At 54.4% G+C, this 13,389-nt stretch overlaps 1 protein-coding gene across 1 annotated transcript in view; it reads right to left on the reverse strand.

Annotated features, from left to right (window-relative positions):
- Positions 1 to 6,022: 6,022 nt before the first annotated feature.
- Positions 6,023 to 13,389, reverse strand: part of znf804a (zinc finger protein 804A) — a 37,657-nt gene continuing 30,290 nt past the window's right edge. Inside the window, exons 4-6 of the mRNA XM_029174847.3 lie at positions 12,699 to 12,835; positions 11,148 to 11,272; positions 6,023 to 9,932 (exon numbers count right to left, since the gene is read on the reverse strand). Coding sequence (XP_029030680.1) covers positions 6,556 to 9,932; positions 11,148 to 11,272; positions 12,699 to 12,835 — 3,639 coding nt within the window. The 3' untranslated portion in view covers positions 6,023 to 6,555. The remainder of the gene's footprint in view (positions 9,933 to 11,147; positions 11,273 to 12,698; positions 12,836 to 13,389) is intronic.

A 13,389-nucleotide genomic window follows, 5' to 3' on the forward strand; every position in this document is an offset into this window, starting at 1 on the left:
GCACAGTTTCTCCCCCTCGAGCAGAGACTCCACGGAGCCAAACCTCTAATCAGTGATGTCAACAGCTGACACTTTGCAGCGCTGCAGCGCAGATGCTGAGACGAGTCAGACTTTGTGGACTCGTGTAATGATTGTTCCTGACGCCCTGATGGAAGAAAACAAAAGCACACCAACCCCGCTGTAAAGCGTCCTCACCGCTGATGGGACGATGCTTGAAGCGGTGCAGGCTTCAGGGGCCGACCTGGACCCGAGAGCCTCCAGAAACCGGCTGCAACGCGTAAACGAGCGCAGGCGAGCGTTTATTGGGCTCCGGCTCAGCCAGGCGTCACCATTAACATCAGGACATGGCACGGATGTCACTGGCTGCTGGTTCTGAAGCTTAGTCCGTTCTTGCTCCTCTGGGACGGATGCAGCTTCATCGTCTGCAGGTCTGAAGCTGCCTCTTACGTTTTAAATTCATTTTCCCGTAGTGGTTTGTAGAGAAAACGCTGCTGAATGAAGAGCAGCTAAAGGAGAGCCAGAGCTCAGCACTGCGTCTGAAAGCCTCCGCTCGGATGTCACAGTTCAATCACTGTGGATTACAGCTTCTGGAGAGCTGGCAGCCAGAGGAGCCCAGTGTTTGTGTGTGGATCATGTGCAAATGTTGTGTACATGGAGCCTGAGCTCCGTCTTTAGTGGGTAAACACACGAACGTTAATGTCTATCACTGCAAAATGAAGCTTATTACAAACTACATGAGGACTGAGGTGTGAGGAGGCAGGAGACGGCGCCGATGCCGAGGTTGAGCGACGAGGCCTCTTTAATGAGGCCTGACGCCGTCTCTCAACCTGCTGACGGTGCAGAGCTGCTCTGCCTCACAGCCGGACGCCGCTTCACTCCTTCTGCTGAAAAGGACACAGAAAGGGTGTCATTGTGAGACATCATTTGGGAAACACCTGCTGGACGCGCTCACATTTCCAGCTTTGACAGTGCGGTCAGCGAAACGCACAGACCGAGGACGCGTGGACGAGCGACAGGCGTGAGTCTACGCCGTCTCGTTTGCTTTATTTGTGCTGATGATGGTGTGATTAGCGTGTGGGTGACGGATCAGACAGTGTTCCCCTCCACCAGTTCGTCCCACAGTAACGAATGCCGTCTCAGTGACTCGACCGCCCGCTGCTCTCGCACTGTTTACGGAGGAGAAGCTTTATGTAAAATGCCTTTTATTTCTCCATAAACCGAAGCTGAGGAGCCTTAAACTGACACATGGATGCAGAGTGAGTGTCCGGCAGCCTGAGCGTGCAGCTTCGAGCTGCATTAACTGATAAACATGCTGCTGTTGTAATTAGGTCTGGTTCATTTATGAATCTGGGTCACTGGCGGTTCGTCTGTGGCCGCTCTGTTGTTGCTACAACCCAAACACAAGCAGAGCAGCTACGACGCACGCGGATGCTAACAGCTAACGGCTAACGGTCTGTTAGCCAGGACGCAGGTTACAGGAGGTCCTCTGTAGCTGCAGAAACAGATTGAGAGGCAAGAAGTGAAGATATTAGTAAAAGCATCATCTGTGAAGTTTAGCCGAAGATGAAACTACTCGAGTCGGTGGACGCAGTCTCACGAGTCTCACGAGTGGTTTTCACGTGACGAGGAAGAAGACGGCGGTTGTGACTGCGGCGTCAGAGCGGTTGCTGGTTCAACGCCCAGCCTGTGCACCCACCTGTGGAAGCACTCAGGCAGTCAGCGCGTTGCTGTCCCGTCAGCTCCGCTGTGAAGGCCCCGTTTACACACGGCGTTAGCGTAGCGACTCCGCTAACGCTAATGCGCGCTGTAGCAAACATCAGTATGCGGATGGCGTTTGATGGCGAGCTGCTGCGGAGCAGAGGCGCACGTACGTCCGGCCCTAAATGAGTGATGGATCGCACAGAGCCACGCACTGTAACGACACTGGGCCCGGCCTGCAGCGTCTCACTGACCGCGACTCACGGAGCTCAGGCACCCGCGTATCGGCGGATCAGGAGCCTGCTAGTGATTTGTCTTTTTCTGGAGTGTAGCTAAGTGTCAGATCAATCCCAGCCCCACTAACTGTGAATCTGAATGGGAGCCAGGCTTTGCGTAATTGGGTTCCAGGCTTCTTACGGAGAAGAAAATAGGTGGTCAGGGAAGCTCACAAACACTTGGTTATTGAACACAGAGCAGCTCCAGGCTGTTTCCTTCCCTGTTTAAAATCACAGGCGATGGCGCCGTTGTTGGGCTGATTACGGATGATGAATCTCTTTAGGTGGTGAGCGATGGGGAACAATGGAGAGGTGTTCAATCAGAAATAACCTTTCGTTTGAGCTAAACAGGAGCAACAATGAAAAAACAGTGACTTCAGGCGCGGAGTGCGATGCAATCAGTCATCATAAACGCAGAGAAGTGGAGGCTGAAAACTTTTCAGTTCTTCAGCAATAAACATTGTCGGCTTTGAAATGGGAGCGGCGCGTTGACAGCGCCGCGAAAAGGCCCATCAGAGATTCCACCGACTCAGACGACTACAGCGCGTTTGATGCGTCTCTGGCAGCCGTGACCCATTTCTGCACAGGAGCCGGAGTGATCAAGAACGTCAGAACAAGTGTTCGTGCCTCCTGCGGTTCGGAGCCTTCGGAGCCTTCGGAGCCCTGACTTCCTGGGAGAGGAAGCGCCGGCCCAGCTCAGCCATTAGCAGCCGGTCGGCGCCGCCGCGGGTCGAGATATGTTCTATCGATCTACGTCCAGAACTTTTGCTCCTGCTTGTTTGTGTTCTTTATTTAGTGTATTGTAACAGACGTTTACTTTTTAATTGTTCACTTATGGGTCAAAGGTCAGGGAACCTCGCTCTGGTTCTGGTTCTGGAGCTTCACTCTGCTCTCTGTCTGCTGTGACTCATTTCAGAACCTAAACACAAACAGGCAACTCTTACACTGCAGACGCGATCAGAGTGGATCCGCTGGAGAACCCGCGTCCGTGTTTGTTCAGTGGCAGATGGTGAACATGGGACGTGTGACTGCGTGCGGCGGCTGTGGATGCCGTAAAGGTCACTACAGGCGTTCTGCAGCAACACTCACCATAATTGTTTACTCAAGGCAGCGAGAATGAATGAAGAACAATCTGCTGTTTTATTCCCCTCATTACTACGCCGTGGTTCCTCTTTTCTCCACTAGCTATTTATACTTCCATCAGGCCACCAGATTTCCTTCTGTGCCCCTCAAGCTCTTCTGCAGCATAAGCACATTAAAGTTATTTTTGTACAAAAATACCATCAAACTTCCATCGCACGTTGTTTCTCGTTAAGCCTGAAACAGAGCGGCGGCGGCGGTGACTCACTAATGGCCGAGCTGTGGGAGCGCTGCCTCTCCGCTCCTGATGGAGCCTCTGCTGAGGTTTCTTAACGCGCTGCTGAGTGTTCGTGCGGTCGCAGCCGCGGACGCGGCCGTGATGTTCTGAGGCCGATTAACCCGTTCACCGCGAGGCGCCGCCCGCACTCACCCGTCAGCTGGTTTGGGCAAAACACGGAAACCTCCGATCGGGAGGAACACTCGAAGACTGTTTCCTCACAGTGGGGTTTTAATGTCAGATTTTCTGGTGGGTTTTTAAAGGTCACCGGAGGAAATTACCACCAAGCGTTTGTGGGGATTAAAGTGAACTCGTCGTGTTTCGCCTCAGGTGCTGCACGTGTTGAGCTCCGGCTCTGGACCCGACGGCACCGCCGCCGCCTGGACGAACGCACGCGCCTCGGATCTCTGCTCGTTGCTCAGCTTTAATCCACTGTTTCTCGCTTTATTGTGTCACACACTGGGGAAATTACAGGAACGGGACGTAAAAGGCATCGATTCACAGATTTGCCTGCTTGATAATGGGCTTTTTATCAAAGCAAGTCATGTTCAGGTGATTCCTCTTTGTGAAAGGAAAACATTTACAACAACACACTGTCAAGTGGAGTGGTTTATTTTGCTCTATCTGTGTTTCAAAGGGACGGTATCTGTTGATGTGAGGGTGCTGACATCAGATTACGCAGCAGCAGCACACAGATATTAAGTCGCGGGATCTTGAGATGTTTCAAACTGCTTTTCAAACCTGGAAATTGGTGGTGAGGAGCATTTTTATGTGTGACGGCTGAGCACAGGGTCATTTTATGTGGGCGTTTGTTGAGGAGCAGGAATAGCATCAGGGAACACGCGTTCTACAACAAAACGCCGCCTCCAGTCGGACACAGGTTCATCACAACCAAGAAAGTTTGCAAACATGAATGAGGCCGTGGTCCGGAGTCTGCGGGTACCGACGGGGCCTGAACGCCTCACTGATGCTGCTCCCACGGATCTTCGTTAGTCGCGTTGTCTTTGTGTTTCTATTTCTTCATCATCGCTGCCTGGCACCAAAAAATCCATAGCTGCTGAGACGGATCTGCGCTGCCAGTTGTGCCCCAGAGCCGTCGCAGCCAGATGTTCGATCCTCGGCAGCGCGAGAAACAACGAGCGAGGAAAACTATTTGTACGTGGGCGCCGCTCCGCGCCGCTCCGCTCGTCCTCGTTCCCGCCGTTCGCGGGCGGCGCGAGCGTCCCGCTGCCAGCAGCCGCGCTCCGGAGTCACGTGGCGCAGCGCGGGGTTCGTGTGACGCACGCGCAGCCCGCGCCTTCAGAGGTGAAGTCTCCCCGAGGAGCAGGAAGTTCAAAGCTCCGCGCGCTCCCGCGTGAATGAAGGGATGTGACTCCGCTTGTGTTTGTTTTGTCAGCGAACGCAGCAGTGGAAAATCACCTGTCACGCGCCAGCGGCAGCCCGTGAGTGACAGGAACGCGGGGTTTAATCAAAACGCGCTTGTTCCGTGATTACCTGACAGTCAAACGGGCGCGTGCGTCTTCGACTGCGTCTCGCGACTCGGTGAATCCCTCTCTGTTCTGCGCTTTGTTTCCTTCGGGCCGCGGCTAAATGTAAAGTCCTCCACGCGCTGGGGTATTTTTAGTGCAGCTACAAGCGCGAGGTGGCAGAAAATCAACGGTCTAAACCGTCAGGAGGAAAAGGTCACACGCTGGAGTCCGTCCCTCACATTCACACACGAAGGTTTATTTCTAAACTTAACATTTGGCTCTGACGTCCAACAGCCGCACAGGGAGAACGAGGAGCCGTTCGTTTTAGGGAAACGGATCCGAGACGTCACCGTTTCACAGCAGAACAGACTCACAATGAGGACATTTTAATTGAACTTTGACCAAATCAGCTCAACGTTATTAACCTCTTAACATCATCAACACTGTATTTTCACCTTTCATCAGGTCAAGTGGGTGTTTGCTGCTTTAACGCCTCACTTTAAAAGACCACTCAATACCTGTTAATTACAGTTAAATGATCATTCGTGGTCAGTTCGTCCTGGAGCTTCAGTCCAAACCTGAAAACTACCTGTTTACCCACAATGCACCTGGGGCTGACCGTCGCTTTGACTCCTGCGTTTAGCTGCTCCGCTGCCTTTGATGTTTAGTGAAGCTTCAACGCGTCTAAATGAGACGACGCAGACGTTCGGTTTCATCACGCGCGCTTCTTTCATCTTCGCATAAAGGACGCGAGACGAACAGTCGACGCGCGTGAGGAGGAGGAGGAGGAGGAGGAGGAAGGCTCCAGTCGGACGTGGCTGTGACACTTAGAACACAGGCTGCTTTTTCTAGATGATTTCTCTGCACAAACTGAGTGTCACGACGTTGGACTTCTCGGACGGTTCTGAACCGCCGCCGACTCGCTCTGAGCCCAGATGGGGGTTGTGCAGCGAACGGGTCGCTGCGCTACGTTCACTGAGCGGCTGCGACGCGATGCTATCAGCTACAATGTGTCCAGCGATGCATCTGCTCCACAACTTTAATAGTGACTTTGCGAGTGATTCTATCAAATAATGAATAGGTGCTTAATGCGATAATGAGTGCAGTTCAGTGTTTGATTAGATGTTGGTGGAGGCTTCGGCTGGAGACGACAGCTCTCATCAACCTGATCGTTATAATTACAGTGAACATGGCATGTTAAAATGATGAGCTACTCAAATGTGTTTAGTTCATAATTTTTATATGAATACACTTGTTTGAACGGTTCTGACAGCAGAGGCTACATCACTGAGTGACGCTGATCAGCAGCAGCTTCACATTTGTCTTATTGAGGGGAACGTGTGGAATCAGGAGCCTCAGGGGGAACCTCGCGTTCATTATCACACATATGAGACTGTACAGGGACGGGTCTGGGCTTCGCAGTCACCAGCTATAGCGTTTCCAGCATGCCTTGCGAGCGAATCATGGTTTAAATGCACGGCGTGAGCGCAGGAACCGGGCCCAGCTGGGTTCCGCTCCGCTCCGCGCACCTGAGGCTGCAGCAGCGGCGCTGCCTGATGAGCATAATTAGCCATCTTGTTTTTCACATGTGGGAATCGGTGCTCGGAGTGTTTAGACGAGGTGATGAGGGCGCCCCAGGTTTGGCTTTTAAGACAGAGGAGTACATTTTCCTGATGTTCGCTTTCATCCTGGCCTCCAGTTTGTCAGTAGCGACTCAGAACAGCTGTCTTTCTCCTGTTGTCCGTCCGTTTGTTCCCTAGAACAAGACCTGTAGGGGCAGAACGGCGGGGTGCGCCGGGGGAAACAGAGCCGGGTGGGGACTGTGCACAGGGTGGAACGCTGCGGCCAGAGGATACGGACCGGGGGAGTCCAGGAGAGGGAGATGGGGGGAGGCGTAGAAGGTGGGAGGGAGAGGGGGAGGAGGAGGAGGAGGAGGAGAGAAGTGTGGAGAGAAAGAGGGCATGAGGTGAGGGTAGGACGCGACGGGCAGGTGAGGCGGAGGTGGGAGGAGCGAGAGGCGGTGCTGGATGATGGTGTGGCGGAAGGAGAACGCAGACGAGGAGGACAGGGAGGGGGGAAGGAGGAGCGGGGCGTGGATGGGGATGCAGGCAGGAGGCGCGAGGGGAGGAAAACGAGGCCTCTTCTCCGGGTACGAGTCCATCTCCTTCCTCTGCTCCTCCCTCTCTTTCTCCTTCCTCCTGGTCCACTCCCGCTCCCACTGCTCCTGCTTCTCCTTCAGCCTCCTTCTCTCCGCCTGCGTCTCCTCCTCCCTCCGCTCCACGCTGGTGGCTGCTTCCTGCTGGTTTCCAGCTCCGGAGCAGGTGCTGTGATCGGCGTCTGAGTCGGAGAGGTGGTGCCCGTCGCTGTGGCTGGCCGGGCTGGTTCTGGGTGGGCTGGTTCTGGGCGGGCTGGTTCTGGGCGGGCTGGTTCTGGGCGGGCTGGTTCTGGGCCCGGGTCCGGCCTCCATCTGTCCGGCCTCCGGGCGCTGCTCGGTGCTACACACAGGGAGGCGTCCGGGCGCTGGGTGGACGTCCCGGCAGCCGTTACAACAGCAGCCGTCCGCTCGGTCAGAACCGGTACCGGGCTCCGGACTCTGACGCAGCGGGTCCCCGTCAGTGTTCTCGTCCTCTGGGCTGAGCGGCGTCGCTGCCTCGCTGGGGTCCAAATCCTCCACGCAGGAAGTCCGGTCTCCGTCGAGGTCAGAGGCGGAACCGGCTGCACGGTCGACTGCCCGCGCTGGTCTCCGGCCGCGCCTCCGTCTCTTCCTCGGCGCCGCCTCGGGTTCGGGTTCGGGTTCGGGTTCTGGCGACGCCCCCGTTCTCTTCCTCTTCGGCGTCGCCTCCTTTGAACCCGTGTCTGCGGGCGCCGATCCGACTCGCGGCTCGCTCCCCGTCTGTGGTGAGGCCGCTGTTTGTCTTTGACTGCAGGCCGGGACGAGGCTAATCGCTGGAAGCCACGCTGCTTCGCTGTGAGGCGCCGCTTCTGGCTCCCGCGCCGCGTCCTGAACGCGGCTAATCGCTGGGCGACACATGTTTGCGGCGGCGTCCTGAGCCGCTCTTATCTCCGGACTCCTCGGATTCCGTGGCTCGTGTCTCTGCCCTTCATCCGTTGCGGCTGCTGTGTCTTTGTGCGCCTCCTCCCTCGCTCTGTCATTGCGCGCGGGGTCGGGTGTAATTGCAGGACAGCGTGGCTCCTCTGTAATGGAGCCGGGGACGGGGCTAATCACTGCGTTGCATGCCGCACCCCTGCAGAGGGGCTTTGTGAGCGCGGGGCCCCACCCTGAGGCTGATTGCTGGGATTGATGCTGTCTGCCCTGGGTTTTCACCTGCACACACAGCTGGTTGCAGCGATTACACCGATTCACAGGCAGATTACTTAATAGCCCCCCTCTCTTCCCGTCATTTCTACCTGCCCTCTCTCGCTCCGTCTGATCTCCTCTTATCCTCCTCATCCTCTTTTCCTTCCCTCCCGCCAGCCGATGCGCTGCCACGTTGCCTAATAGCTCCTTTTCTCTCCTGTCCTCTCTCTCCGCGGCCTCGCTCGCCCCCCTCCCCCCTCCTCCCCCCTCCAGCAGCGCGTTCATACAAACGCTACTCGTCGAGCTTCGTACCTTTTGGGGGTCTTTTCTGTCTGTGTCGTCTCCCCGCTTCCTCCTCCTCCTCCTCCTCCTCGTCCCCCTCCTCACCCCTCCCCTCCTCTTCCTCCTCCCCCTCCTCCTCCTCCCTGTATTTTGAAGGCCGGCCGTTGGTGCAGGGTGGCATTCTGCAGAAAGGGGAGCAGGTTTTACAGTGCTTTCATCGCGGCAGCCGGAGCGAGTCATGGCGGCGCTGCCTCCACTACAATGGGCAACAAGTTCCATAGGACTTCCCGCCTGTCCTCCCTCATCCTCTTCTTCCCTTTCATCTCGCCTCACCTTCCTTCCTCCCTCTGTATCTTCCTGGCTCTGCTGGCAGTTGGGTTGTTTGATCACAGATGGCTTTATTCTCTCGCTGCCTCCCCCCAGCCTCCCCCCCTCTTGCTCCCCCCCTTCCTTGGCCCTGTTGTGTGCTCTGAAGTCGTGGAGGAGAGGGTTGACGCAGTAGGAGACCGAGGGGCCCGTCCGGGTGTAGCTCACCATCTCCGACGGCCACAGGAGAACTCTGCTGCCGTCCCGACTCAGGACGCGGCAGAACGGCTCTTTGGGCCGACTCAGCGGCGGAGGAGACGCTTGTTTGGGCCCGACGGATGAGCAGGGGTGTGGTGCTTTGAGCTGTGTGGGCTGTGGGAAGTCCTTGGCCTCGTCCGAGGCGTCAGACGTGGTTTGCTGGTTTGCAGGCGGACGCTGCAGCTCCCTGAGGCCGGCGGCGCCCGCCGGGTCGTGGGCTCCGGTCTCCTCGTCTTTGCTGCTCGCGTCACCGCTCACGTCTGCGCTTCCCGCTGCGCTGTCTTCCAGGCACAGATGAGCTGCAGTCCCGCGTTCATCGCTGACTCGGACCTCAGTGCTGCTGTCACCGCATACAGGAACCCGGGCTCCGGTCCCAGCGGACACAGCGGGTCCGGCCTGTGGCTGCAGAACCGCGGTCGGACCGTCCACAGCGGACCGGGTTCCAGGTTTGCACTGGTCCAAACCGTCCACGTCCACAGACGGAGCGGGTCGGTGCTGCTGCTCTGCTACTGTTCCTTCCAGATCCTTGGCTCTTTCTTTGACCGTCACATCGTCCTGTTTCCCTGAAGAGCCGGGGCCCCGCCCTGTTTGGATGAAGACGGCAGCCGATTGGTGGAGGAGGACGCAGCTCCTCTTGGGCAGAGAGAAGGACACAGGGCGGATTCTGCTGGGGACGGACTGGGCGCCGGCGGCTCGGCAGGCGGCTTTAACGGCGCCGCTCACAGTGGTTCTGTTGAGAATGGAGCCATTAGTTGCGGTGTTGGTGGCAGGTGCTGGGACGGCATTGGGCCTGATGGGGTCGTTTAGATAATTACGGGCTCCGGGGACCTCGTTAAAGGGAGCGGTTCTCACGGCGGTGCTGAGACCCTCACGGCCACAGACCGCGGGGGTCTCAGCACCAGCGGGCGCCGGGCCGCTGTCCGTCTGGAGCCACGGCTTCAGTGCAGGATCCAGAGGAAGGAAGGGCTGGACCAGCGCCGCTGGAGGCCCTGGATGGAAGCAAAGCAGGAAGGGATTAGAGCAGCGGTTACATTTAGATGCAAAACATAACAGGATTATGTGTCTAACCTCCATATAAATAAAGCAGTAGGAAGGAAACGAGGCATCGTTGGGACTTCCCATACAGTAAAGCTCTTATGCATTTACTGAGCGTTCTGGCTTTTCAACAGTACTCCTTTGTTGCTCTTAACATGTGAATGTGATTTATGGCTGTAGGCTGGCCTTAAGAGAAGCATGAGCACAAAGATGAATGTGTGGCTCACTTAGAAACGGGCAGAAATTAAGATTAAGGGTTTTATTCCGACGTGTATTTTTGTATTTCCCTTCGCAACATGCTGGCAGACATTCATCTGTCTATTTCCTCAGTCACCGTGCAGTGATTCAGACTATTATTTCTGAGTGGAGGTTTTGTGGGTGACTCACGGCTTTAGAACTAATCCATAATGTACCAGAAGCCTGGTTCTGTTAGGGAGGAGAAGCCTCTGAACCAATCCTGACTGTTCACCAGACATTTTAAATGCAGTTTGTTGAACTTTAACTTTAAATCTGAAAAAAGGGCACGTTTGTGGAAACGCAGGGTGACAATTGATCGTTTCTTTTGTGTGACGCTTTCTGCATTGTTCAGAAATTGAATCTGTTTTGTGGGATAGAATCCACGTGAGCTGGTCTGAGGGAGTCGATATCCTCCACTCATTCAGAACCAATTCACACTGAGTGACAAATTTAACTGGAAAATAAAATTCCAAACCCATTTTTACATCTCACAAAGCGGGAGACAAAGGGCGGCGCTAACAGCCCTGTAATAAATCCTGCCTGTTCATTTTGCGTTTTATTTCAGAGTGTTGGTTTTTCTGCTGCTTGAGTATTTTCTAACGCTTAGTGCACAGACCTATGAGTCCATGCAGCTTTAAATCCCACAGTTCACCTGTTCCTACGTTCTTCATTCTTTCACTCCTGCACAGACTCACGTCATCGATAACTGCCGTGTGAGCGTCGTGTTGATGCTGAGATGTGCTGGATGCTTGTCGTGTTGTGTTACTGAGGGTTAGAGATGATTACGGAGGCTCTTCTTATTTATTCTCTATCAAAGGTCAGTAACGTCTGGGTTTATTTTTATCGTATTCAAAGACGACACAGTTACATTCTACATTCAGCTGTTGACAAACACAGTGCTTGAAGTGCTTGAAGCTGTTGGGGGTTCTTACTTGTTCCCACTGTGGTTCTGCTGGTGGGGATGTCGGCCCAGTTCTGCTCAAAGTCCGGTCTGGACTGACTCTCTGGAGCTACTGCTACTGTGGTGGATCTGAACATGGGACCAGAACCTGGAGCGCTGAGGAGGAAGGATGAGAGACCAGGATGAGAAGAATGTGGAGAACAGAGGAGGAGGAGGGAGGAAAGAACAAAAGGGGAGAGAAAAGACGACAGAGAGAGGAGATGAAGAGAGGAACAGAGGAAGAGGAGGAGGAGGAAAGAACAGAGAAAAGACGACAGAGAGAGAAGATGAAGAGAGGAACAGAGGAAGAGGAGGAAAGAACAGAGAAAAGACGACAGAGAGAGAAGATGAAGAGAGGAACAGAGGAAGAGGAGGAAAGAACAGAGAAAAGACGACAGAGAGAGAAGATGAAGAGAGGAACAGAGGAAGAGGAGGAAAGAACAGAGAAAAGTTGAGAGACACGAGAGAGAGAGAGAACAGAGGGGGAGAAGGATGTGAAGGAAAGTGGAGAGGAACAAGAGAGTAAGGAAAGGAAACAGAAGGAGGAGAGGAAACAAGGAGCCAAGTAGACAAGAGGAGCCAAAGCTGAAAATCAGCTTGACCTCCGTCCGCCTCCTTCGTTCCAGGAGCCACGCTGACAAGTGTTACTGATGCAGGACGTCCACACGCACAACGCGACTGCTCACTTTCAGCCATCGATGATCCCAATTAGGCCCAGCGTGATGCGCTTCATTGGTTGCTGTGGCAACGCTGGTCGTAACCAAGGAGCTAGTTAGTGATCGCCACGTTCCCTGGTTTATTTATACTCATGTAGAAAACAGTGAAACAAACACTGCGAAGTACAAGTACTTCTAAAGTAAACATTCAAACGTTTGAGGACGTTTGTGCGTCTTCGCTGGGAAACTTTAGGTTTAGCTCTGGGCTCAATTTGTGCATTAATGTGCTTCGATGCACAGTTTATTTTGAGGAACCAAACTGTGCGCTCGCTTGCTGCAGATTAACGCGTTTTCACCAGGAAGCAGGAAAATCCACATCATCTGCTTGTGCTGCTCGGGTTTCATTTGTGTGTTTGGAGAAAAGAGGCAGCGAGTGCTACACTGGTTGACAGCCCACTTGAAAGTCCCAGATGTCGGCGCTTCCCACCGCAGCACCAACACGCAGGCAAATATGTAGATTATTCAGCAACACACAGCTGTAAAGTAATTTGGCTAACACAAACACAGCAGGGTGTGTTTGTAATGGATTATCCATCTGAGGGGAGTTTATCGTTCCTGCCATGCGATGCTCATATTGCGGCGCAGCGAGACGAGAGGGACATCGAGGACTTAATGAAGTATGTTACGCTTTGCAAAATTAATCAGCCTTTCTCAGGAAAACCTTTGAATGTGTGACAGAAGGAGCTGCAGGTGTAAATAACGCTGCTGATCCAGGATCAGGGACAGGACTGCCCACTTTTAGAACAGAGCGGGAGCAGGTGGCTGTGACCTGTCTCGGCCTTATCTGATCACTGATCAGCTCTGGAGGAGCTGATGCTGCTGCTCACCAGGCTCCCGGCCTCCTCTCCTCCTGCTGATGGAGCTGCCTCAGCGCTCGCTCCTCTCTCTTCTCCTCCTTGCGTCTCCTCTGCCTCCTGCAGGCCAGCGCTCGGTAAAACTCCCGCTGCTTCAGCTCCTTGAGGCGCTGGAAGACAAGCAGAGGTTTTATTGGCAGAGGAAGCGGTAGCGTCGTTGTCCCGGAGGTCAAAAGGGCAAAAGACAGAAGTGATATGTGAATAAGTTGATCAGCTGGCGTCCAGTTCCTGTGTGGGTTTCCGTTATCAGCTGTGTGTGTGTTCACTGTGTGAGTCGGCCTGTGTCAGCTTTACTACAGTCCAGACCAGCTTAATTCACTTACGGAGCTCTGTCGGCAAGCTGGAGATACTGATACCGAGTGTGTGTCACAAATAATAACAATGACAATAACAATGTCCTGGCGGGTTGGTGTCGCAGACAGACAGATGACAAAGGGCGGACGGACAGAACAGGGCGAGTAGAGAAGGCAACAAACGGGTCAAAATAGCTAAGGTGATAAAAAAACAGACAGCAGGACGGGAGCGTCTGCAGGACGTCTGCATAGCGTCTGCAGGATGGGAGCAGGACATCTGCAGGATGGGAGCAGGGCGTCTGCATAGCGCCTGCATAGCGTCTGCATAGCGTCTGCAGGACGTCTGCATAGCGTCTGCAGGGCGTCTGCAT

This window comes from Betta splendens, chromosome 15 (genome assembly GCF_900634795.4).
Source record: "Betta splendens chromosome 15, fBetSpl5.4, whole genome shotgun sequence".
NCBI lineage: Eukaryota > Metazoa > Chordata > Actinopteri > Anabantiformes > Osphronemidae > Betta > Betta splendens.